The following is a 26,357-nucleotide window of genomic DNA, read 5'->3' as shown; positions in this document are numbered from 1 at the left end:
CACCAAACAAAAGTCAAGTACTTACTCAACTAACACCATGACAGTTATTCAGACTGGCTAACAGAACGGCGAAGTCGTGGAATTTTCAAAGGAAGCGAAGTCTGGAAACTTTGTAAGGAAGAAATCTGGAAAGCGCAGTGGTTTTTAACCCGTGAATTGCGCATGCGCAATACGAGTTATCGTGAGTTATGGGGAAATGCCTCGCTCGCTCGATGGGCTGTAAACATTATGCAAATGAGGTACGCTCGCGGCTTACTTTTAAATTGCTGTCAAGTTAATTAAAATAAGCTGTTTTAAAGCTCTAAATTAAAAGATGTAAGTTAAAGAAGACTCGGCCACCGAAAATGAGAACATCCAGAATCGTAAAATCGATGAGCAGCACAAGTTCTCACTGGATGCGGACTGCGTATGGATTTTACAGAAACGGAAGTCGTTGAAGTACGGTTATGGTATGGTAAATGCACATATAGAGAGCGAAATGATATAAACACAGAGCATTTATTTATTTTATCGCTAAAAACATTGAAAAAAGAAAGGAAAGAAAAAAATTAAAAATCTACATGCACCCGGAGTCGATCGCAGTTACTTTCCAATGCGGACTTGTCCACTACCCGCTGTGCTAAATGAGCATAACATGAATGAGACGGAGAAAATAGAGATTACAATTAATTAAACCGCTGATAACTCAGCGGGCTCAAGTCTGTACGAGGATTGTCTGTCCCCTGTCGTCTGTAGGTTAATTTGTCCTTCACCGAACAACTGTCAGTGAGTATATTTGGTATTCGTGGATTTTTCTGCCGCTCGACAGTGCCTTTTTTAGAGCTTAGAGGTCACATGTGTTCATTACTCGGCAAATAGAGTCGCAAAGTTTGTTTTGAGGGAAGGTCTTCAACACTTGTTTTGTACCAGGGCTCTTCGCAAGCTACACACAACACAGTTAAGCTGAAACAAGATGTTTTGCTCAAGAAGCTTGGTTTCGAAGAAATCGGAGTGAATCAAGGTAGTAGTTGAAGGATGCATTAGTCGTCGCGATCACCGTCTGGATCTGCAAAGAGTTTAACATTCCACATTAGGCCGTTTGTATTGGACTTTTTTGAACGTGGTGAAACAGAAGTTTTTGAGACAGTTTGTCCTGTTATTTTTTCTTTGATTTCCTTGATGAAAGACCAGGTACCCAGCCTGAACGAGAAAGGAGTCCAAGCTGTAGTTTTGGGACCAGAAAGTTCTGACACAGAAATTAAGGATGCTTTTAAAGGTAAATACAACCTTTTGTTTACAAAGTCGCTGCGCTGTCAGGTTGGTTTTGAATACAGATCGCGGATTTCAAGCAGCTTCCTGGACTTTAAAGAAAACAAAAATGGTAATGTACAGTATTACTTCGAAGTTTAATTCAAATTTTTGAACTACTAGTAAAGCCACGGCCGATAAAATGACTGCAAAAGCCGTCGGCAAAAACTCAAGCTTTCGCTTCAGCATGAAGAATAGATCGTTTTCACGTGACGTCATCACTTTCTAAAATCCAAAACTAAAGAGCCACCAAAGTTTTTATCCTCGTCAGGCATAAGAGGCGATATATTCATATCTGTTTACAATTTTACAGCTCAATAACGTGCTTCGTTTGGAATCCAGAGCATTTTGAATTTCAGAGTTATGGAGGTGCGTGACACAAGGCTGCGATCGAGTTCGTCGAAAAATATATACTTATCTCGTGATTTTCAGCCTTTTTAGAAGTTAGAGCATTAGGAAAAGTGCTTATGTAAATGCTTGTTTGATCAGTACTGATAATCAGTCGCCTAGATAGCCAAAGGAAGTTCCAGATGTTTACACTATTTTCCGGTCGCCATATTGGTGTACCACGGAGGTACACCAACATTGCGTTTTAATACTGGGCTGTGTAAATATCTGCGAAACATTTCGACGAATATCTGAAGTTTGGGGAAACGCACAGGCCTAAAACTTGGAGAAGTGTCTTATTTAGTTGTCTTCTATAACATCATAATTTCATAGCTTTTTCCAAAGGATGGTTTTCGATTTATTTTTTTATTGCGTGACAGTAAAAACGATCTATTAATTTGAACATGCTGTCACGCAGCGAAGCACGTCTGCGAAATTTTGAACATTTTTTTTGATTTTAACCAGTTTTTTTTTTGCCTCATCTTGAAGGAAAATTTATTGTTATTGAACTTCCTGTCATGTTTCTCTCATTTGGTTACCTTTCTTCGGAAATTTTAGGTTTTAAAGTAAACAGTATTTTTGCACCGTGGATTTCTGCATATTTAATTTACGGCGACCTCCGCGGACGTGTTTGTTTAGGTTATTCGCCTGGTTCAAATACATTTTTTTGAGTTTTATTCAGCTACTACAAAACTCCTGAGAAAAGAAATAAGTGGGCACTAAGGCCCGGTTTAAAAGTAGCATTTTACATGCGCCAAATCAAATACTAATTTTAGTCGACTCGAATGAATAAGTTCGGCTGATTTGATTTAAACCTCGTATTTTTTTGCCGAATAAAATTGCTGAGCGCGAGCGATAGCGACGTGTTAATTCCCATTCGAGCAAACATAATTTATTTAACATAATTTATTTAACATAATTTATGAATTAGATTTGGCAGATGTAAAATGCGGCGTTTAAATCAACTGTCGAACTTCAGTCGTATATTCGACTGGATCAGTCAAATATTCGACTGAACTCGCATTTAATTGAAATATGTAGCATTTAATTGATTTAAGCGTCGCATTTTACATGCACTTAATTCGGCAATTCGATTCGGCGCATGTAAAAGGCGGGCCTAATTTAGCGCGGTTGAAATACGATTTATCTCAAAGTAATTGGCTTATTTTTGTCGTCTTTTTTATTTACAATTTTCATGTTTCATGTTTCTTTCACTGCGCTGTATTATTTGTCGCACACGAAGATATTATCTGATTTCTTGTTTTTAAATCGTTGTTTAGATGTGTCTTTTCGCTTTTATTTTCCGGTGTTTTCTCAAATGTTATCCGCTATAGTAAAAGAATGGGAATTTTGTTTTCGGTTTCGTTTTTGCGTGTTCAATTTTCTTGGCTTTTGTCGCGCGGCAAAGAAAAAAATATAACTTCTTGTTTTCTTATCAGTCTTAATACACCTCAAGTTGAGTTCTTTTTGTTGATATTTTTTAATATTTTGGCCTGTCATTTGTTCAACTTGAAATCTGATCTTATCAGGAACTATAATCATCATGGCTCCTGATCTTATACATGACTGTGGTTACTGAGCATATGGCTTATTTTTCTGCTTACGTTCGCTCGCTCTGAAATGTTTCAAAAAAACCCCAGGGTCGGGTTGTTCAAAGCACGATTAAGCTAATCCAGGAATAGCGTAAATTTTTATTTCAATTTTGTAACTTTTCAGTGAAGTTTTCTGTTCAAATTTTTTTGTCCCTCAATTTTGGCTTTGACTAATGTCAAACTCCAGGAAACATGGACAGTGAAAACACTTTTATTCAAGAGAAATTAGAACTCTGATTAACTTTTAATCCTGGACTAGTGTTAATCGGCTTTCGAACAACCGGGCCTAGGGAATTAGGGGTAGGCTGTGAAACATTATGTCACACCCATGTTTTCGTGCCAAAACTTTTTCAAATTTTAAATTCGAATCCGAGCAAGCGGAACAAGTGGACTTCATTTTATAGAAGTAGAAGTCTACTTGTGGCAAGTCTATCTGGTGGCGTTCATGCAGGATGTAAGCGTTAACTTTGAATGGCAATACCCTGGAACTGCAAACACTCATGCCCCGTCCACACTACGCCGGAGAAATTTGAAAAGAGTGTTAATCACTCTGAAAACACATCAAATGTTTTCTGTCCACACTTCGTTGGAGAAATTTGAAAACGCAACAATCACCAGTCATTTTGGATTTGTGTTTGAGTAGATCGTGACGTCATCGTTTTGGAAAAGCTCTATTTTAACAATGTTTTCCGTTCAAATTTAAACACAAAGCACTGGAAAAGTTGAAAATTTACATGGACATGTCAATTTTAATTTACAGCATGTAAATATTGATTTACATTCTTTGTAAATTACAATTTACATGTTAGGGTTTTGTAAAATAAATTTACAGGAAATTTACAGCTTTTAGTACAGCATGTAAATGTTCTGTAAATAGTGATTTACATTGTCTTTGTCGACAATGATCATTTGAAGAACATGTAAAAACCTGTAAAATATTTTACGCACTTTTACAGTATCTGCCTTTGTAAAAAACATGTAAATTGCTTTGCTAAACCATGTAAGAAACGTGTAAATAATTCAAGCGAATGCTGTAAAAAGTCTGGAAATGTTATGTTTGTAACCCTGTAAAAACCATGTAAATGAAAAAAGGGGGCCTGTAAGAAACATGTAAAAACCATGTAAATGAAAAAAGGGGGCCTGTAAGAAACATGTAAAAACCATGTAAATGAAAAAAGGGGGCCTGTAAGAAACATGTAAAAACCATGTAAATGAAAAAAGGGGGGCTGTAAGAAACATGTAAAAACCATGTCAATGAAAAAAGGGGGCCTGTAAGAAAGATGTAAAAACCATGTAAATGAAAAAAAGGGGGCCTGAAAGAAACATGTAAAAACAATGTAAATGAAAGAGAGGGAGCCTGTAAGAAACATGTAAAAACCATGTAAATGGAAAACCTAGAAGTTGCACGGGTGCAGTGGGGGGCTGTAAATAGCCTGTTAAAAACATGTAAATTAAAAAGGGGGACCTTGCAAAGGCTGTGAAAACAATTTAAATGAGATAATGGGGGCTTTTCGAAAAACTGTTAAGACCACGTTAATGTAAAATGGAGACTCTTAGAAAAAAACACTAAATTTAAGAGAAGGCCTGCCTAAACTTTGCAAAAACCATGTAACCGAAAAGTGGGCTTATTTAATATAACTCTGGTGTAACGGTTCAACCAACGAAGACTGTTGAAATGATGTAAATTCCAAGTTACCGACAGGTTCGCTATCCTCTTGTAAACGGTTGGTTGGATTTTGCAAGGAAATAAATGAAAAGTTACCCCGGCCAGGTTAAACTTGGGGGGACGGGGGGGAGAGAGAGGAAGGGTTGTCTCGGGTAACCGAGAACATATAAATGGGACCTTTTAAAGGCGTGTAAAGTTAAAATGTAACACCGCCCTAAAGCTCCGTAAACCTCCGTGAAGCCTCCATTAAGGTGCCTTTTACGTTGAAGCATTTGAACCTCTCTAAAATCCAAGTGTGTGCTATAGTGTGCTTTAAATTGAATTTGGGTTAGAAGGTATGCACCAAACTAAATCGCTGCATTGATCGACACCGCACTAAGCTGTCTTCTTGTGAACTTTCCGCACATCCACAACGACAAAATAAAACTAGAATTGCAGGCGTCCCAAGCTTACGTCTCTAGAAAAGAGAAAAATTAATTCTCGGCAACGTACGTATTTATTCATGAAGGACCATGAAAGCGTCACGTGTTGTATGAGTTCAAGACGGAAAGAGCCCCGGTGACCGAATTTGAACTGACGCGATTTAGGTTAGGCAGGGAACCATAAGGGACACGGCCGGCCCAACGACCGTTTTCTCTCGAATGCTTTGAAACGCTGTTTTAGGCTATCTGGTGTACTTTCAAAGCTCTGTAGGTTAATTTTAGGTTGCGCAAAAAAAAAAAAAAAAATCTGTTCGGTTATTCTAGGGGAGCGTGTGTATCTCGTACTTATTAGGGCTTTTTTGTCCATTTCCCGAAAACGTTAGGACTTATCGCCTTTCCGAAATGATAGCTGACTTTTTTTCGGTACCCAAAATGACATTTTGTTTTTTTGTTTGTTTGTTTGTTTGTTTGTTTTTTTGGTGATTTCTACCGTTTTGTGCTTTCATTGCCATCACTGTTATCCCAGTCCCTTTATAAGAGCATACCAGCCTTGTGAGTGCCCGATCACTAACAAACAGGAATCAGCGGTCTTCATGTTAGGTACCACGTCCTCTCGGTTCTCCCGCCATGTTTGGCAGTTCGTTGGAACTTGAATCGAACTCGAGCTCTGTTTTAGCGGGCCAAAATCCACTCTACCTTCGCTTCGTCATCGTGCACGGTTTCAAGGCAAAGTTTTCCGTTACGCAGAAGCTGAAGATAGCGATTACAGGCAACAACAACAACAGGTAAGCAAGTCTTGCATAAATTGAACGAGTAGAGTAAAGTAACGTCAAGATACGTATACATTTCGTTTTGCCTTTGGTTGTGAATGTGTCATTATCAAGGAGAAGTTACATTGCTTGTGGAATCGACTTTGTTGAGGTGTACCTGCTGTGCATAAAGGGCTTTATTATCTGTTATTATCTGTTATTATCTGTTCTCGATAACCGAGTAAGAGCATGCGACATTTGTTATTGGCTTATATGCACCTTATGATTCCTTCTGATGCATTCTCTTGTAAGGTTATGTTGCCCTCTGATGTGAATGCTAGTAAGCTAAAATGTAATGTGCCATCTTCAGCAGAGAAATTTCTCTTATGCTAGTGTAAGTATTCTGAAGTTACTTAATTGTCTACAGTTGTACCTACATGCAAGTTACAATATGCTACACAACTGTTCGTGGACATTGCACCCACTGGTGCTGATAGTAAGTTAAATGTTGTGAAATTTTCTTTCACAAAAAAAACACTTCGATACTTTATAAAGAGGTATACCTGTACCTCAAACTGTCATGAAAACTACACAGGACTTGAAAAAAAGGAAGAGTAACTTGCCCAGGCAGGAAAATCTACTTGTCTTGGACGACACAGTATAGTCAATCGATTATTTCATAACAATCAATAGGAATTAGTCAATGATATCAGAAATCAATAAAAGCATTCGTCATGAGTAATCGATTGTGATCAAATTTTCAATAAACATTATCAATTTTGCTGATACTAGCGTATCTTCTAAGCAACATTTAAGAAAGAAATGAACAAAAGATATGAAGTGAAATATGAAATCATGAATACAATTGCATAAAAACATAACATTGTATCTTGTAAAAAGAATATTTTGCTGGCATACATGTATCGGGGACTATGTTTTGGGGATCTTTGGTAGTGCCTTTGAAATCTACATAAAAAAGTTACAATCAAACATTGTGTTGAGGGACACAATTTTTCTACAGTTTATGTGAACTAACAAAGAGAGGCCAACTTTCAATTGATTCTCTAATGACTGATAAATTTGGTAAAATCAAATTGATAACTTGAAACTTCTCTAGCATGTGAGTATGAATTTCTTTCAATTGATTGATAGCACTGATGACACTTACATTAATTTCAATTTATTGATTTATATCAATTTATGGATCAATTTCAATCGATTGCCTTACCCTGGGATGACCAGACAGCATTTTAGAGACCTGTTACAGCTGTACATTTTACTTGTACGAAATTGGGCTCTTACCAAATACATGCAGGTTTCATGTGTCATGCATCTGTTCATTCATCTGTAGCAGGGCAGGAAAAAAAATTGTAAGTCACTTGCCCAGTGGGCCAGTCAATTTCAGTTTTCACTTGCCCCCATTTAAATATTAGTTGCCAGTGTGGTGGCCAGTAGGGAAATCAGAGGACAAATGCGAATGAGGTACGCTCGGATTCCTAACTAATTCTTGCTTTCAACCTAATAATTAACTAATCTTTAGGTCTTAAGTTTTGAAATGGAATGACTGGAAATTATCATTTATCAAGCTGGCATTTTTAGTCAGACTCACAAGACTACTGAGGCTACATTGTAATTTCACTTGCCCACCGGGCCACTGAACTTCTATTTTTGTTTGCCCAAGAGCAAAATTTACTTGGCTGAGGAAATCAGACCTGGTTTTTTCCTGCCCTGAGTAGATCACAGATAACACCAAAATGTGGTAAAAACAAAAAATATTCACATAAGCCATTACCAGAGTGTGTCACAGAATCTGTGAATTTTTCAGGCGTGTCACTATGTTCTTACCACATTTTGATGTCCTCTGTGATCTATTACTGAACAAATGCGCGACAACGTAGAATCTATCTGCTTTGAAATACATAACAAAGAAACAAAAACAAACATTTATGACATCAGCTGTACCTTTGTCCACCAATAGAGCATAAGTGCGTGTAAGAAACAATCAAATTGTGCCTGCAAATAACTTGACTTATTATTTAAACATTGTTTGATAGGAGTTTGATTTATTGTGCATGAATATTACAATGTAGAAGATAGTGAACATTGAATATTTACTGCCACACATTTTGAGTTTAGTTCTTCTACATCCTCTGACATTCAGTGCCTTCCAATCAGAGATGCAAAGTTTTTGTCACACAATAGCTACAGATGTAGATGTAAGATCTGTTTGATTGATGAATATTCAGGGCTCAAAATAATGGCCGGTCAACAGGCAATGTCTGGCCAGAATGGTGACTTGACTGGCCAAAAACTTCACTCGCCGGTCATGTTGACCAGTCATGTCATGTTGAGACGGTCACGTTGTTCATTCTTGAATAAACAATCAAATCTCCAACTGTAAATCTGAGAGTTTTTAATCTCTTTTTTATTATGACCTCTAATGAAAACATACACCAATGCATACATGTATCTGTTCGAACTGCTAAAGACCATTCGCTTGCTGTTTGTCATGCGTTCAAGATTGATAGGAATGCCATTTGAGTGACTGAGGTTAAATCCGTTCGGAAAAATATTAAGCCAATTTTTAAACGGTCTAGCAGTGACTGGAACAAACAAACTATATTTGTGGGTTTAATTTGGCTCACATTACATGTACTTGATTTTTGCATAAATGTCCTGACCGGTCAGAAACGAGACGTGACTGAGCTAAAATTACTTTGGCCAGTCAACATGACCGGCTACAGTCCGATTTCAAAGGTCACAGTATAAATTGGAATGATAAGAAACAAAATAATAACTCCAATGTAAAATTCACTGATTGATATCATACACAGAATTTGCTGATTCATACTCAGACATAACTTATCTTATTTAACGAAATGTTTTATGTTACTTGTAGGATGAAGTAAAATTGAGAGCGATCAATAAATGCATACTCCTTGGCATTGATGCTTGATCAGGAAAAAATCAGCCACTGAGAAGTCTACAGTACTTATGACTCTATAAGGGGTCCAAGGCCCATTTCTTGAAGGCCCTGGAAATGTTTCACGCCCAGAAAGCCATCTTTAATTGAGCTGTGTCTAAAACCTAAGAGTTTTATATGCCTGAAACTTCTTGTGTGAAGGAAACCTCTGTTCATATTGAGAATAAGCGATTAAAACAGCTCTGTAAGCATAAGATTTCAGATTTTGGTAAGGCTTTCTGGGTGCAAAAACTTTTTGGGACCTTCGAGAAATGGGCCCCTGGTGCATTACAGTCTAACATGGTGATCTTCAACACTTTGATATGGTCTGGCAGCTTTCTGGCATAAATTCAACCACTTTAAACATTATTTTTTAATGCTTTGAAGTATCACTTACACTGTACCTGTGTTAGTGAATTAGCATCAAATTTAAATATCTTAGATTGCTAGGTTGATACTTATTGTTCAATACAGCAGCTATAAGATTTCATCATAAAAAGCAAAGGCTATGTTTACAAACATGTAGCACCAGAACAATAATTTATTAACTTATGATGTGTTATGGGAACTATGGTACTAGATACGCCTTTCAATTTCAACAGGCCCCTATGAATTTTTTTTTTACATTACAGTTTTTTTTTTATCACAAAAAGAAAAAGTAAAATTTTGAATATTGTTTACAGTGAATGTTTTGTCAGGGGTCCAAAATGTTTGTACTGTTTGGATTCCGTACAGTTTTGGAAAAAGAAGGAAACTGTGACTTTGTAAATATAGCCTAAAAGATGTCAGAAGCCTTGTTTTATGTTATGCAATCTAGTATTCCTTTGACATGAATGTTTTTGTGATGAATTTAAAATGTCAGTCTCTATCTTGTGGTAAAGGTTTTTTCTCCCTATTTTCTGTTATTTCAAAAGAACAATTCACTCTATGAAAAAAGTTGATCAATACTTCACACTTACGTTGCAGTAATTTTCATAATAAGGTAAAGGTAAAGTCCATTAAATTCGCTGCTACCCACTTATACACCTGGGTGGAGAGGCACTGAGAGTAAAGTGTGTTGCCCAACAACCCAACAGAATGTACCCACCTAGAGCTTGAACCCGAATCGCTCGATTAGGAGTTGAGCGCACTATATGTAACTATGAGGCCATCGTGCCTCCCCCATTTTTCATTATTAAGGCTAATTTAATCCTACATTAATTACTTAGTAAGAAAAAACAGTTTATTCATTCATTTTATGACAAAGGTATTATCATTATGTTACATTTGACTTTGTGGATTTAGTATATATTTAAGACAGGTATCCATTCGCAAACAATTTTAATTTAGTAATACACCTAAATTGCAAAATTTTTACTAGTTGTAGCTGACAACAGTATAGTTCTTAATCATTTTATTATTTAGGAATTAAATAGAGCTGAATATGACATGGTTTCACACAATCTTGAAAAGGTCTTGAATTTCAGTAGTCTTCTTGAAAAGTGCTTGAATTCGGTTAAAGGAGCTCACTCATGGTATTTTAAAATATTTTGGCCATGCAAAAAATTACATTTAAGTCGTCTTGTTATGGATAGATAGAAAAGAAAACATGTTTTATTTGTTGCAATGTATACATTGTACACCTTATTCATGGCATATAAAAACTATTTGAATTTTACTGAGTTTGTTCTGATTGCAATAAATTTCTGATTCTGTATAAATTTGCATATTTTCTACTATTATGATTAAGGTCAACAGATTTGATTACAATAAAACAGTACATTCCATGCATTTTTCTTCAAGTTATTATTTACAAGTCATTTATCGTACAGGGTTTCTGCCTCCTTTTTCGATTTCCATGTTATTTACAGGCTCCCTTTTTCCATTTCCAGGTTATTTACGGGCTCCCTTTTTCAATTTACAGGTTATTTGCAGGCTCCCTTTTTCAATTTACAGGTTATTTACAGGCTGTCTTTTTCAATTTCCATGTTATTTACAGGCTCCCTTTTTCCATTTACATGCTATTTACAGGCTCCCTTTTCCGATTTCCATGTTATTTACAGGCTCCCTTTTTCGATTTACATGTTATTTACAGGCTCCCTTTTTCGATTTCCATGTTATTTACAGGCTCCCCTTTTCCATTTACATGTTATTTACAGGCTCCCCTTTTCCATTTACATGTTATTTACAGGCTCCCTTCTTCGATTTACATGTTATTTACAGGCTCCCTTTTTCGATTTACATGTTATTTACAGGCTCCCTTTTTTGATTTACGTGTTATTTACAGGCTCCCTTTTTCGATTTACATGTTCTTTATGGGCTCCTTTTTTGATTTCCATGTTATTTACACTCCTTTTTTCGATTTACACGTTATTTACAGGCTCCCTTTTTCGATTTACATGTTATTTACAGGCTCCCTTCTTCGATTTACATGTTATTTACAGGCTCCTGTTTTCATTTTCCATGTTATTTACAGCCTCCCTTTTTTTATTTACATGTTGTTTACAGCCTCCTCTTTTTTATTTACATGTTATTTACAGTATTATGGCACCCTCCCTGTATTAAATTTACATGTTATTTACGGGTTTCCAGGTTGAATCACAAGAAATTTACAGGCTATTTACAGTATTTGCAGGAACAGTTTACATGTTATTTACATGATCTTAGCCCTTTGCTTTGAAACATTTACAGTGTTTTCGTCATCATTTACATGTTTCACTTAAAATATTTACATGTTATTTACATGAAACCTCCAAAACATGTAAAAGGGGAAAAATCATGTAAATTATTCTTTACAGTCTTTTTTGGATTATTTACATGTTAATTACATGTTATTTACATACTCTGTAAATTTTCAACTTTTCCAGTGAAGCCGGCGTTTTCAAATTCCTCGGGTTTGAACAGTGTTTTCGTTTGAAGAGCGCCCGTTTTCGTGGCGAATTATTGAGGACGGCAGACCTAACCGTAGAAATAAAGCTGCGTTTTCAAATTTCTCTGGCGTATTGTGGATGAAGCCTCAGTATAGTTTTTTATCAAGTATTACAAATCAAACCTGAAGGTCAAAATTGCTAAAATTACGCACTGGTCGGTAAACACGCGCTGAGTATCAGATAAGATCGAAATCTCCGGTGATATCACAAATTGTTCTTGCGGACAGACTGGTTGGTGGTTTCCACTGGAATTCTAGTAGCCTCATACCAAGAGTCTTCGTTCCCCTTGACCAGCGGTCGGGAAACGAGCGACCCTGGAGAGATCCGATTTGAAGTCCGAAAATATTGGACTTCCAGTTGAATTGTGCCTAGCTCATAAACACGTGGCTCAATCAAGTCGCTTGTGTTTTTCTTTAACATGCGAGGGCACCTGTTTTTTTCTGCTCTTGTTTCTTGCGCAAAAAAAAAAAAAGACACGAGCCAAAAAAATCCGGATGCTCTCGCAGGCCAGTTTTTCTTCCAATCATTTTCATTGTTTTTAAAGCCAGTGAAACTAAAGGCTGCAATGGAACTAGATATTCTTCGCTGCGGATACTCTAGGCAACTTGTTCATTCTATATTCTCCACCATCGGCATACCTACATTGGTTACATTAGCTGGAAGTCTGTCTGTTTCCCTCGACAAAGGAAAATAACCCTCGTTTCTTCGTCGCCTTGTTACAACTTGAAATGAAAATATCGCCAAAACTTTGCATTTCACGGAATCTTAACGTATCATCGGAAACTTCCATTGAAAATGTCATGAACGTGTCCTTGTACATCCTTATAAACAGAACCTGAAAATGTCGTTTTGCAACAAAACTTAAACCTCGTTTCTGTTTATCTCATTTGATAAGGAGAGAATGATCAATGCTTTCATTAAGACAGTATTGCCTTGATTTTTCAATATTTCCAATGTTCACTTTTCACCCACATTTACTACCAACTATTTCTTGGTGCGGAACCAGAAACAAAAATGAAAAATGTTTAAAACACATGACGTCGTCCACCCTTGTCAAATGTAAAAGCATGATCGTTTCAATTGTAATGCCTTCTTATCCAAATGTTAGTTACGTTACTTCAGTGTTTCTTTGGTACCTTATTAGTGAACACTGCACTACTGCTCGTACTCTAAACATGAAAATCAACCACATTATTCCCTAAACCAGATAATGTTAAACATAACCCAAAAAATATTTTAGTTCATTTGTTCAATTCACGACTTTGCTCACAAAACACTTTGATCTGTCTTGCTGCTTTATACGTTTTGCAAGTGGCGGACGACTGTTGGAACATTCGAAGCAAAATGATGTCACAGTATGTGTATTATTCAGAGGTATGTGCCATATTAGGTGATAGAAAAGGAACGATCTTTAAATCTGGTGGTAAAAAACAGGGGCAATTGTACCCATTAGAACTGCAAGCAAACGGGTAAGAAATACAACGGTCGAATTATCTTGCCGTAATATTTATGCCACAACTCTGCGACAGTTGATCATGAGGTTTCACCAACTGCTCACGCTTTGTTATCATTACCTGGTCTCAGACCAGGATTTCAAGAAATGCCACGATGAGACGGTTATTTTTAAAGTAGAGTGTGCCTGTTTACATGAAATGGTTGTGCTCGAGTATTTACGCCAGACATGATGGATGCAACTGTAATCCATTGATTGATTAATCAAGTTTCACGTTTCAGAATGTTTTTTTTTCGGCTGTGGGTCTTCCACATAAAACTGCCGATATTGGACGAATAATATGTGCTACAGTTGTAACCTTCAAAAAGAAACATACAGTTGGCGGAAGTAAAATCAGTTTCGGGCGATATGCACGTGCCGGTGATCGAAATAAATTTGCATGACATTACAATGTACCGAAAGCAGCGTCTATATTTATTTAACTGCAAATGTCTGCCAAAGTTAATCATGTGGTCAAGCTAAAAGGAAAAAGACCAGATTCAAGCATCCTTATTGAAAAAATGCTTCCACTCGCTTATTTTTGTTCTTGATGATGTAGCTTTCCAAGTTCCATGTTGGTTTCACGAATGACGAATTGCTCAAAAGTTACCACACGTTTATTGCTCTCGACAGGGTACTTTTTTCGGGCCTCGGAAGAGACTTTCAAACAACATAATATGGCGTATGGGCTTTCAGAAAATTTTAGTTTCGACTTCAAATTCGATGTACCAGTGGGCTTTTGATGGTCTTGAAATTAGCTAAATTTAGCCCTTTCGCTCACGAGCTTCGATGAAGGTACTTGTATCGGCCTAAAATATTATAACACTCGGAGCTTTTGCTAATCAAATTAATGCTAGTAAGACATGCACTATGAGCTACCCAAGGTATATCAAAGATATCATCGCGTTCATTTGTGCGAGCGAAAAGATAATGGACAATTTTCGGCCATTTTCGGCGGCGGCAGAGAGCTTTCGGGCTTTCCTCGATTTCGAAAAAACTAAAGCGCTTCAGGACCTTTGAATGGTATTTTCGAAAACAACTCACTATAGAGGTTATTTGGGCAAAATATGAAGAAATCCGAAATTTCGCTACTGTCATCACATTTTCGGTATTTACAGGAATTGACTCTTAAATCGCAAAATGATCGGGACACTTGGTGAAATGGCCAGCATTTAATTAAACAATATCTACACTCATAAAGTAAAAAAGGCATGAAAACAAGAGAAAGCGGCTTTTGAAAATATTATCCGGAGTGCTGCCGCACGAATCGCAGTAACAGCACTTCGAGTTTTCGAGTCGCTTCGTTTCGAGGAGACCGGACGCTTTGTGAGTTTCGCCGTGGACGAGGTTGTACTACAGTGACCTGTAGTCCAGTTGTATCTGCTACATCCTACAAGTTATCACAACAGCAACAATTTAAGAAACCCTCTTCTCTTATATGGAGGGAGCGAATTTAAAACTATAACGGTAAACTAAGCTTCCATGACCTTACAGGTATGTTTTCAGGAAACGAGAGAAAGCGTGACAATGTCGGCGGCGAAAGGTCATACATACAAATTATTTCAAATTCTGTTTAATAAACCTTCGAAAGGAGTGTAAACTAGTGACGTTTTAACGAATTGCTTTGAACTTGGATACTATTAAGTGAAGATCATAAACATAAATATGCGCTAAAGAACCCAAGGTAATCCATCGGCCGTGAAATTGCAATTGGGAGATAAGTGTGAAAGAGAAGCGAAATTCCCGCTTTGTTTACACTGATACGTATGCGGCGATAAAGCAAACCCTGCTGTGGATCACAATTTTCAAAGATACTGTTTGTGGGCGAAAACAACAATCACTTATTAGTATCATAAAAAGGAACCCTCTGTGTGCTTGTGGACCGTTAATAACTTCGTGATTGTGCGGATGGCTGATGCGCTTACCGCTTTAAATGCAGTAAAGTTGCCCAGCATATGTTAGAACCTTGTCAATAGACCTTAGACAAACGTGAGAATCCAGATTTCAGAACCAGGCTGAAAACAGACGACCATATATCGTGTGTAGGCCTCAGGACGTGATATAAAAGTTGCCACAGTAGTCTTTGAAGTCTCCAATCGAGTACTCCAGATGTTCGAAAAGTATGCTGAGCTGTTCTAATCTGTAGCATTCATTTTGGTGAATCTACACCCTTTGGCGCCCTCCAACGTTTATGATGTGTATTTCCTGTCAAGGTTGGACAGAAATTACAAGGTAGAAAACTAGTAGGTATCGACAATATGAAGAATAAACTTGAATAAATCAAGTGAAAACGAGATAGAATCTACAACGCTTACTGAGTGAATACAACCAGTGACGTCACAAGGTTCTTAAACTCGGTTCCAGAACCCGGACACAGTTTTGCTCCAAAAAGTCGATTTCTGCAGCTAAAAAAAAAGTACTTTCCGTTATATTAGAATTTGACAGAATAAAGTTCACCATTCTTTGAAGCACGTTTGAAACTATAGATTGGGCCAGAAGCATATCACCTCGGAGCGATTAACTCCGTTCCGATGCTGGGGTTTTTTAGCGAACCAATCAAAATTAACTTCCTAATATGGAGTGTTGCACACGGCTACGTCACAATATCGTCGTCTCTGCCGGAGCAGTGGCGGACACTGTTGTTGTTTTCGTGTTGAGAGTAGGTTGTCGTTTCCTCAACCTTTTTCTGCGCTTATCAAGAGAATCAAACGAACTTTTTCTAGGAGCTGCTAATGCAATATCACGGCCAGAGATTATCGAACTCTCAATTGCAGGTAAGCATATTTTTGTACAAAATAAGTCTGAAAATCACGTTTATGTTGAAAAATTTGAAAAAATTCATTTATGATCTGTGTTTCCTGTCAAAGCTGGACAGAAATTGAGCACACCGGCGTTTGACAAACAATCTTTTGGTCGTTTGCTGGGAGACAGGGATCAGTGTTGTGATTATTTTTGCATGGAACTTTAGTACGATACATGTAGTTCATTTTAAGAAGTCGGGGCTCCCGTCGTTTTTACAGGGTTTAAACGGTCAAAATCGGACTTGAAATTTGGGGCTTTTTCCGTGAATTGCGTCATACCAGGTCATACATTCGCGGTATTTCACGGGAGTTGGTGTGATTCTGATTTTTTTTCCCACGATAAGTGTGTAATTTGTGGCTAGGTTTGTTCCTTTAATATTTTAATGTTTTTTTGCTAATTTGTTTTTGTAGAGTGTATGTAATCCGTTTGTTTGGCCGATGTTCGGACACTCTAGTCACAACCAAGAGGAAACAATTGTTCAAGCAAGTATAAATAAATCTGCAAGAGCTTGGATCTCGTCAATGATAAATTCGTTGCAGTGTAAATATATCGAATCGATGACAGTAAATTTTTCCTATCATGTCCACTGCCTGTCTTGAATTGTTATCTCAAATGTTGTTCACTCATCTACAATAATTTGAGGGCTTTTCAGAACTCCCAGTTCTTTATGGCTCCGTCAATTCTAAGCCCGCTCATCCCCTCGCGCTTTTGACAGTTTGTTTTGGTGCACATAAAATCTCCATGGTGGGGCCGTAAGATAAGTGCAGATGTTCCATCCATGGGATAGTGTCCAAATGCCATTTTTGTGTTATAATGGTATTGTTGTGTACTCATGAGCACTAATATAACGTGAAAAAGCATCTTCTATTTGGTGACTAGCCTGTTAAAGTTTGATTTGGACTGTTTACGTTCATGTACTTTACTTTTTTCGTATAAAGCATATTGAAATATTGATTCATACGTGGTCAAAAGTAATGCACACTGGTCTCCACAAAGATAAACTCACAAAAGTGATGTTTGCAGAGAAAACTCATTTAATATAGAATCCATTGTTATTATAAAAATAACAATAACTTACCTCTCAAGGTTTCTTTTAAACATTCTGGGCCCTTTTGTCCTACATTGATTCTCTCGTGTGTGAATGACCATCATGAATTTTTGGGGTGGTGCTGTGACACAAGCAACTTTACAAAGGGTTGAATCTCAGAAAAAGAATTTACATCTACATTCTTTACTAAGAGTTAATCCTTTTGATGTAAATCATGCTTTTGTATTTTAAAAGTACCAAATTGAATTTATAATTATTTGTAATGAAATTCTTTGTAATGAAAACTGTCAAATGCACCACCCCTGGGCAGCCCTTTGGGAGCAAATGCCCCCATGGTGGGAACCTAACCCCTATCAAATGCCCGGGGGGGATGAGCGGGTTTGAATGACAGGGCCATGATACTAGTTCCCTTTGAATTTTGGAAGTAGTGCTTCAAGATAACACATAAGCTTGGATAATCATTAACTGTATGTTTATTTCACATTACAGTGAAACTTTGTTAATGCTAAGTCTTATAATACTCAAGACGCCATGAAAATTTTGCTGTATTAAAACGGGTGGCTGTATTGATGGTGTAGTGTCAAATTTCATTACAGGGATCTATTTTAAGTACCTTCTTTGAAAAGGGAATTGTTTGATTAGTTAAACATTGTACAGATGATTTGAATAAAAAAATAGTATCAGTTTTGTTTCTCAATATTTGTTTTGTTCGGTCTATTATTCATGAATGCGTTTTGGTTAAAAGTCATATGGTAGAGGTGAAATTATACAGGATTATACAGGTTAACATTTCATTTGTTTATGGTTTTCTGGTAAGAAATATCCTTATCAAAAATGGTCACCCATGCCAGAGGCATTTACAAGAAGGCAGCAGGAAGAGTGAACCTCTTACGGGGCATCCGTTCCAGTATTGATACTTTTACTGCCCAACGAATTTACCAATCGATGATTATGCCAATATTTACGTATTGCGGCTATACTAGTCTTGGATGGTCAGAGTCCTGCAAACGCATGATCCGCTCCATTGAGACCCGAAGCCTCGAAATCATTTCCCCAAAATGCAGTTCGCAGAATTGTGTTCTTCGATTTCTAACTGTTGATAACTTTTTACAAAAAAGAGCGTGCTGCTTTGTATTTGACTGCCTTAATGGAACTGCATGCTTTCCATTTAAAGACTATTTTCACCGATTACATCACAACGCTTCAAACACTCGTAACAATGGGAAAAGTGCAGAACTACCAAAAGTCAGACTGGATTTTGCGCGCTGTAGCTTTTATTTTTTAGGTGCCTCGATTTTTAATTTATTGCCTTTAAGTTTAAGAAACATTAATTCTAGAGTTTTATTTAGGAAAGATGGGTACCAAGGAAGGGAGCGCAAGGTGAGATGAGCAAGTCAGCCCCTGCTCCTCCACCTCGCGCGCTGCCGTGTGCTATATGAAAATGACTGGGGACGAGTCAGGGACATGCCCATAAAATGTCGCTTTTTGCGAATTGAGACCTACATGTTATCGAAAACTATTACACCAGAAATACTAGCAATGCCACAAAGTAGAAATTGCAATGAATTATTAGGTACCTTTTCAGAGTGTTTGCCTTTTTTTCTATCGTAACCACAATATTTTTCACTTTTTAAAATTTTTTTTGCTTCTCCATAAAGGGGTGGCTAGCCACTCAATCCAGCCCTCCCCCTCCCCCCAAGTCTGCTTCCCAACCAGCCAAAATATTTGAAGCAGATGCTAAATTACCAATTGGTATTTTAAAAGACTGGGGGATTGGGATTAACATGTTGGCTATGTTTCCCAAGAAATAACTTAACTTTTTCCATCTACACTGTAGTTATCAAACAAGGAAAGTGGCGGCATGTCTACAATATCAAATTTAGAACCTACTGTAATTGACCAAAACAGACTACTTAATGACCTTGCAACTGACTGACAAAGGGGCATACTGTGTAGTGATATCCAATTTTAAGAGCTACTGCAAGTATTCAAGAACAGACTTGCATCAGTTCTGCTTTTATTTCCAAATTTTGTTACAATTTGGTTATTTTAGTCAAAACATCTCAGTATAGATGATATACAACTAAACTTGGTCATACTGAATTCAGTTGCAATAGGCCACTTTCAATATATTAAAATTCAGCTTGATAGTGAGGCCTAGAAGACGCAAACAAAAGAAGTGATTTAACGACAGAAACGATTTATTGACAGTTTACCTCTACAGTTGCACTGGCTTGATTTCATTATGAGAAGAGGTATAACACTAGGGCTACCACTGAAACCATGAGCTATGCTTTCATTGCTAATTCACAGTACCCATTGGAGATGATCTTCCAATTACTAACAAAATATCATTGGGAACTAAATATAAATAAATATGTAAATAAATAAATAAATAAATAAATAAATATACATTTATATAGCGCCATTTTCCACTAACTGTCCATGGCGCTTTACAATACTTTAAAATTAAAATCCTAATCCTTTAAAAACCTAAAATCCTAAATCCTAAAAGTTAAAATCCTAACAATTAAATACACTATATAATACAATTGGGCTACAAATAAAAAGTAAAAACTACAAATCAAATGCACGCTTAAAAAGATAAGTCTTAAGATTAGCCTTAAAAACTGCCTCTGATGATATTACAAGTGAAATAAATGGTGAATGTAACAAGGTGACTTTAAAGCCATTTCAATGGATTTCTGATATCAATGCAATTGATTGTAGCAATTTTTGAGGAGCAAGACAATTTAAATAGCACATTTAACGATGAAAAATTTACTTATAATGGCATCCGTGGTTTCACCATGATCAGGCTAAGGCTCTTTCGGTTACATCTTGTAATTTTGCCCTACAATGCCTCCAAAATATGGTGTTTTTTGCTGTTTTAGTGCTAATAGCACTTGGCAATTCAGTTAAAAGAAACATCCTTGCAACTCAGTGCCATAACAAGGTAAGGTCATCAGTGTGCTCAAGTTTTCAAAGCTATTTTGATTTATATAATTCATGTATTCATGCATAGTTAGAAGAAATGTCAACATCATGTCAACGGATGTAAGTGTATGGGTTGAAATAAAACTTTGAATTTCAGATTAGAAATGACAATCATGCATTTGTCGCAAAAACACCATCTGGGATGGGTACTGCCTTGCTAAGTTGTAGAAACGTAAATCTTGAGGAGTTTTCCACCAAATTAAACAGCTGAAATCCATTTTGGTTTGCAACGTTTCCAAACATGCAAATGCCCGCAAGCAGGGAATTAATTCCACCTTAAGCACAAACAGATTTCCTTTGTCTACGTTTCGTACAAAACAAGATGTATTACTCTTTTCGGGATCCTCCATTTTCTCTGGGGGCCGTAAACTTTTTTTATATTCAACACCGGCCCAGAACCTAGCTTTAAAACCGAAACATTGTCCTCCACAATGTTCATTTTCTCTGTCGTCACATTCTCTAAACATACAACATCCTTACCCTACAACGAGATCTCCTTCACGATTTCACACTCATCCTGGCTAGTTAACACCTGACGAACAAACCACTACCATCTTACGTGAAGCACAGCAGATTTATCATATGATTTACCTTTCCCTTTCTCGGAAAATAAATCAAAAAAGGTGTCCCTGTAGCGTTTTACGAGTCCACGAAAGCCACGAAACAACACGCTCGATTCAAGCATCTACAACTTGACCAGCCAAGTTTGACTCAAAGTAATCAGAAAAAGCTCCCTGATCCTTTCTGCAGACCCTGTTGACAATATCAAATTCCGACAGCGCTTTCCCGAGAGGGTTTATGGCTTGAATTGTTGTTCTTAAGTGGTCTTGAAGACAACCTCTCTGCAAAAAGCCGCCATTTTGTAAACAAACTTACCTCAATCCGCTAATTCCATATATGGGCAAAAAAAATTCCGTGGTTCTGATTGGTCGGCAGAAAAACCCCAGCATTGTTCTGAACATATAAAGAGAATTTAGACGCTTCGAGGTGATATGCTTCTGATTGGGGGTGTCTGGAAAACCCGAATGGCGAATAGCGAATAGTCGCGAATAGCGAATAGCGAATAATCCCGAATAGTACGCATAGTCTCGAATAGTGCGAATAGCGGCGAACAGTCGCGAAAAGTGCGAATAGTGACGAATAGTCCTCAATAGTCACCGCTTTAGTTCTAATATCCAGCGTTAATTAATTATCCAATAGGCAACGGAATTTCAGTGAATTTATTACCTTTTCTTCTCCGAACTCAGGCTAGTAGGCTGTCTATCGCCGACTTTAAGAAAACAGAAAACACAAGGATAACCTAATAAAGACGTATTTACGCTTTTGCAGCGGTTAAAACAGAAGAAATTACGTTTAGAAACACCTTTTGTCCTGATAAGCGTCTGGGCATTTTAGCGGAAAAATCCCATCCTAAGTTGCTACGAGGTTGACTGGGAGATACTGGGTATCCTATTTGCTACTATTTGCCACTATTTGCCACTATTCGAGACTGTTCGCCACTATTCGCACTATTCGTACTATTCGCTATTCGCTATTCGGGACTATTCGCTGTTCGCTATTCGCGACTATTCACTATTCGCTATTCGGGTTTTCCAGACACCCTCTGATTGGGCTGACAAGAGTGTACGAGAATTTCGTTTCAGTAGCACTTTAAGACATTTTCCTGAAAGACGACATCTAGTTCAATTGTAAATAAGTAATCACAAGCTAATGATTGAAGTAGGTAGATATCAGACAGATAATCTCCCTAAGGAAAGTAGATTGCGCAAGTTCTGTAAATTAAATCAAGTAGAAAATGAAACCCAACCCTTGTTTCACTACTGCAGTACCTACTCTTTACAGAGGAGACATTCTTTAATGAAATCAATGAAGTAATACTTCACATTCAATGAGAATCAACATCAGACCCAGCACTACCACCAGCAGCAGCAGCACCACCACCACCATTACTCTCCTTACTAAATCACTACTGAATCACTACTAATCGGTGTCTCCTGAGAGACAAAGATTTTTTCCAATAAGAAAGTGCTTATTTCTACCGTGTGCCATAGTTTGCTAGTGGGCTGCAAATTAGAGACTAGAGACAAATTTCAAGACTTTAATTTTGGCAATTCTGGCCTCTTCCGTTCATTTCACCAGTTTAGTGAACGCATTGTGGAGGAGACAAAAAATCAATTTGCAAACTTGTGGCAGCGAATGCTTGGTGTTAAGAAACATTTACTCAACATTTTTATTTCTCGTAGGAGATGGCCAAGTTACTTCGACAAACTTCCACCTAAGATCAACAAAGGAGGTTCCCCAATTGAGCCAGCGTGTGCTTGTGATGTGACCACAGACAAAGGGAAAACAACTAAATGCGTAAAGGATGGCATCCCAGCTTTCTTCCCAAGTACACAAAAAGATAAATTCAACCGAATAAAAATGTGCGACAGATCACCAGAAAAAAGAGACTTGAAATGGTCGGACGATTTAACTGACGAGGATTACGAATTGTTTATGAAGCCTTTAGACCCCGAAGCTCATAAGAGGCAAAAGCGATCCGTTAATGTGATTTCAAAAGAGAACGCAACCCGATACTGCGCTGAGCGATTGGCTGAAACACCTGTTGGAAAGATGTGTGCTAAACTGGGAACAAATGTCCAAGCGCTGGTGAACGTTTGTGCATCTGACCTTGAGGTAGGCATATATACATCGGCTTGCCAGCAGATGTAAGGATTAACCGAGGTTAGGAGTGACTTTTAACAATAACCGTGCAAGCTTTCCTTGAATTGCACAGAAAAGCAACCTGGGTACGAATCTTCTTGATGCCGGTTTACAGATTTACCGGCTTATTACTTTGCTTTGTTATTTCTAGAAAGAAATTACAGCGAGAATTGAATATTCTCTTTGTAAACAATTTTACAGGCTTGTGGATGGTGTTGTTTCTTTAGGAAAGGTTAGGGCCGCGTTTCTTCTGTGCTGCTCTGTAGGCTATCATCCGTGGTAACTTTATGTTAACGTCTTTTACTTCGCGGCGTTAGAATTTGATCGTTTTAATCGCTTATACCTTGAAACTTTTGACAAAAAAATGTAAGCGTTTCACTCTTTCAAGTCAAGTGAGGTAACATTTTCTTAATAGGCTTGCCACAGTGATGTTAAATTCTACAAAAAAAATTGTACGGGTCCATTAACCAACAAAGAAGTTCATTCTCAACCACTTTAATCTCTACGAATCAACTTAAAGCTCCCTAAGCCATCTTCTGAAAACCCTTATTCAGGGTCTTAGGCAATCCGTAACTTGACCTTGCCTGTATTGCGATCAGTCATACTAATAAAACTGTTTCAATTAAAAACAACAAAAACAGCAACAGCAACAAAAGAAAAAAACAAAACAAAACAAATTAAACCAAATCAAAGGGCTCTTGGAGCCAGATCATTCGTGTAATGGCTTAAGTTTGTATTGATTTCTTGGACTTATCGAATATAGGTACAGTTGAATTCTGCTTATGTGAACTTTCAAGGTTAACAAGAAACAGTTGGAAATAATTTGAGTTATTAAAAACAGCTGCCAATTTAGTTCTGGAGTGTCAAAATACTTTTGGAGTACAGGATAATATTCGTACTATATGTTGTACGGGTATTATACGTACTATTCGCGTCAAACCAGTTTAATAACCCTACAGTGCGGTGTTCTTCGGTTATTAAACTGGAAAGCTGCCACTTACGGTTATTATACGCGCAAGTTATGATTAATAACCGTAGAAAGTAAGGTTATTAATCGTATGTGACGTCATGTCAGGTTATAATCGTACCTTCATCAAAGTTTGTCAAGAGGAAATTTCGATCTCCAGCCGCCATTACGAAAAAAAAAGTATTGGGTCAAATTTTCAAGGCCGCTGGTCATTTCTTTTTTAAAAGAAATTTCCTGAAGTTGTTTCCCCTACAACTTTCTATTACGCGAATCCATGACAGAAATGTGTAGCTCAAACAAGCGCTATTTGGAAAAATTTTTTTAGTCCCAGCGATCGATGCGAAACCATGCCGACGCAATCGAGTTCGATGTCTGCGTAAAATGTTTTTTCTTTTAATTTCAAGGTGACCCTTAATTACAAGCTGAAAAATTGCCATCGACTGCGAGGCAAAATTACATGAAGGGCCGGGGACTAACTGCTTTCATGTAGCTTGAAGCCGATATCTGTTGTAAATTGCTAACAACCACTGCATCGACATAAACGAACCCATTTCGCACAGTGAAATAGACACGACTGGATCCCACAGTCTGCCAAATATTGGCAAGGTACGTTTCCGCGCAGTATTTTTGAAGGGGCCACTAAAAATACCACTTCTCGTGGAAAAGCAGAATCGTATAGTGTTGCTAAGTTATCTTTCCTTTCCTATAGAGGGTGTTTTTGCCGCGAAATGGTAGTTTTTTTTATTCGCTGGAGAATGTGGAAAAGCGAACAGCAATCAACAATGTGCACGATTTTGGCGGAAAGTTACAGGAGAAAATTTCCACAGGTTAACACGAATAAAGGTTTTAATCTGTTCATTTTAAAAGATGGACTGTGTTGAATGAGAAAAAAATGGCTTTCACTGACGACTTTATTATTATGTAAGCTCAACAGCCTACAAGACAATCGCTCTAGTCAAGACGAAATGCAAAATCCGCCTGACACGTTATGGATGACTCGCTTCCAGCGAAAATTTTTCATTCAAAGGGAATCCAGCAGGTTAAACAAAATGGTTAATTGAAATCCAAACTTACATCTACATGAGCGATATAATTTATTGGTATGACTCTTTTTCATGTTTTTTTAATAGGCGGCAAAATTTTATGTTGTGAAGACAAACAAACGTTGCCGATCGGATGTGCAAATATTCCAGATACAAATGCGGCTTTATCAATACTCGCCGAGTCTTTGCGTCGTCTTTGGAAAAATATACCTCGAAGAGAAGACGCAGTAAGATAGACGTCCAGGAGAACAGTGTATTTTTTTTTCTGTGTGTGCTACATGTATTAAGCTTCACTGGGAGAATGCACTATGCAAATTAGTCGAAAATTCTGGGAATCAAAGCCGTCACGCAACACTGTGCAAGAATTGGCTGATATCAGCTAGTCACTCCGAATCTGCTGCAAATAAGAGCGCTTCAGGAAAACTGAAGCTATCTTTTTAAATTGAAAAATTCCTTTCAAGATACGCTGCAAATTTTAAAAGGCTTTTTTTGGGATTATTATAGTTGGGAGGGGTAGCAACCGAGACTACTTCCGTTCACGTTCTACAACTTCCGCCAACATCTGCTTCACCACGATACCTCATTCATTGCTTCAAGCATGAATGAGCTAAAAAGGTGACAGTTATGACTTACGTTTTGAAGTGATTAAAAAATGGTTAAAAGCTGCAGTTGTGCTTTTTTCCTAGTGTTCTTCATTGAGTAAAACTTTTGTCTCTTTGTTGTTTTGTTTCCGTTTGCAGTATACTGGAGACCGTTCCTTTGCCATAGGCGCTGTTGCAATGTTGATGGATGAATGCGATGATGTAATCATAGAAACCACAACTGTTAATTCCAACGACAGTAGGAATTTTACAGCCCCAAAGATGCCCAAGTTGCCTCCTATAGTTGAAGAGATAGCTCAACTTCTTTGTCCCAACGACTGCAATTTTAGAGGGAAATGTGTTAATGGCTCTTGCGTTTGTAACAAGGACTATACAGCTGAAGACTGTTCTGTATCCGTTTTTCAAAAACCATTCATTGCAAGGTAAGCATAAGAAAGTGGAGTGAGAATCTAATTATTAATAACATCTGTCCTTTGTGAATGTGTTGAATACCATATTCGGGGTAGACTACGAGTAGTCCCTCTTGCGCTTAGTCCGTCGTGCGTGACGCCAAAGAAAACCGCGAGAAAAAAATGGCGCGCGAAATCCTGGAGGCGAGGAGCGCGCGAAAGGAGGGACTACCGCCTAAGCCCTAGAGTTTGAATTATGCGTTGCTCTCACGACGCAAAAATATGATTGGCTTATGTTAGGAGCGTTGACAACGTGTTGTCAACATTCGAGATACCTGTG

At 37.6% G+C, this 26,357-nt stretch overlaps 1 protein-coding gene and 1 long non-coding RNA gene across 7 annotated transcripts in view; both read left to right on the top strand.

Annotated features, from left to right (window-relative positions):
* Positions 1 to 26,357, top strand: part of LOC145467319 (von Willebrand factor D and EGF domain-containing protein-like) — a 104,042-nt gene that overhangs the window by 27,617 nt on the left and 50,068 nt on the right. For all 6 annotated transcript variants that reach the window (XM_081450863.1, XM_081450868.1, XM_081450867.1 and 3 more), the window contains exons 10-11: positions 22,557 to 22,989; positions 25,767 to 26,050. In XM_081450863.1, the coding sequence (XP_081306989.1) occupies positions 22,557 to 22,989; positions 25,767 to 26,050 (717 nt within the window). The remainder of the gene's footprint in view (positions 1 to 22,556; positions 22,990 to 25,766; positions 26,051 to 26,357) is intronic.
* On the top strand, positions 5,824 to 9,134 carry LOC145467479 (uncharacterized). Its single transcript, XR_014042056.1, has 2 exons — positions 5,824 to 6,139; positions 9,003 to 9,134. It is a non-coding gene; the product is annotated as an uncharacterized LOC145467479 (long non-coding RNA).

Source organism: Orbicella franksi, chromosome 14 (genome assembly GCF_964199315.1).
Source record: "Orbicella franksi chromosome 14, jaOrbFran1.1, whole genome shotgun sequence".
NCBI lineage: Eukaryota > Metazoa > Cnidaria > Anthozoa > Scleractinia > Merulinidae > Orbicella > Orbicella franksi.
This window is presented reverse-complemented; position numbering and strand designations above follow the sequence as displayed.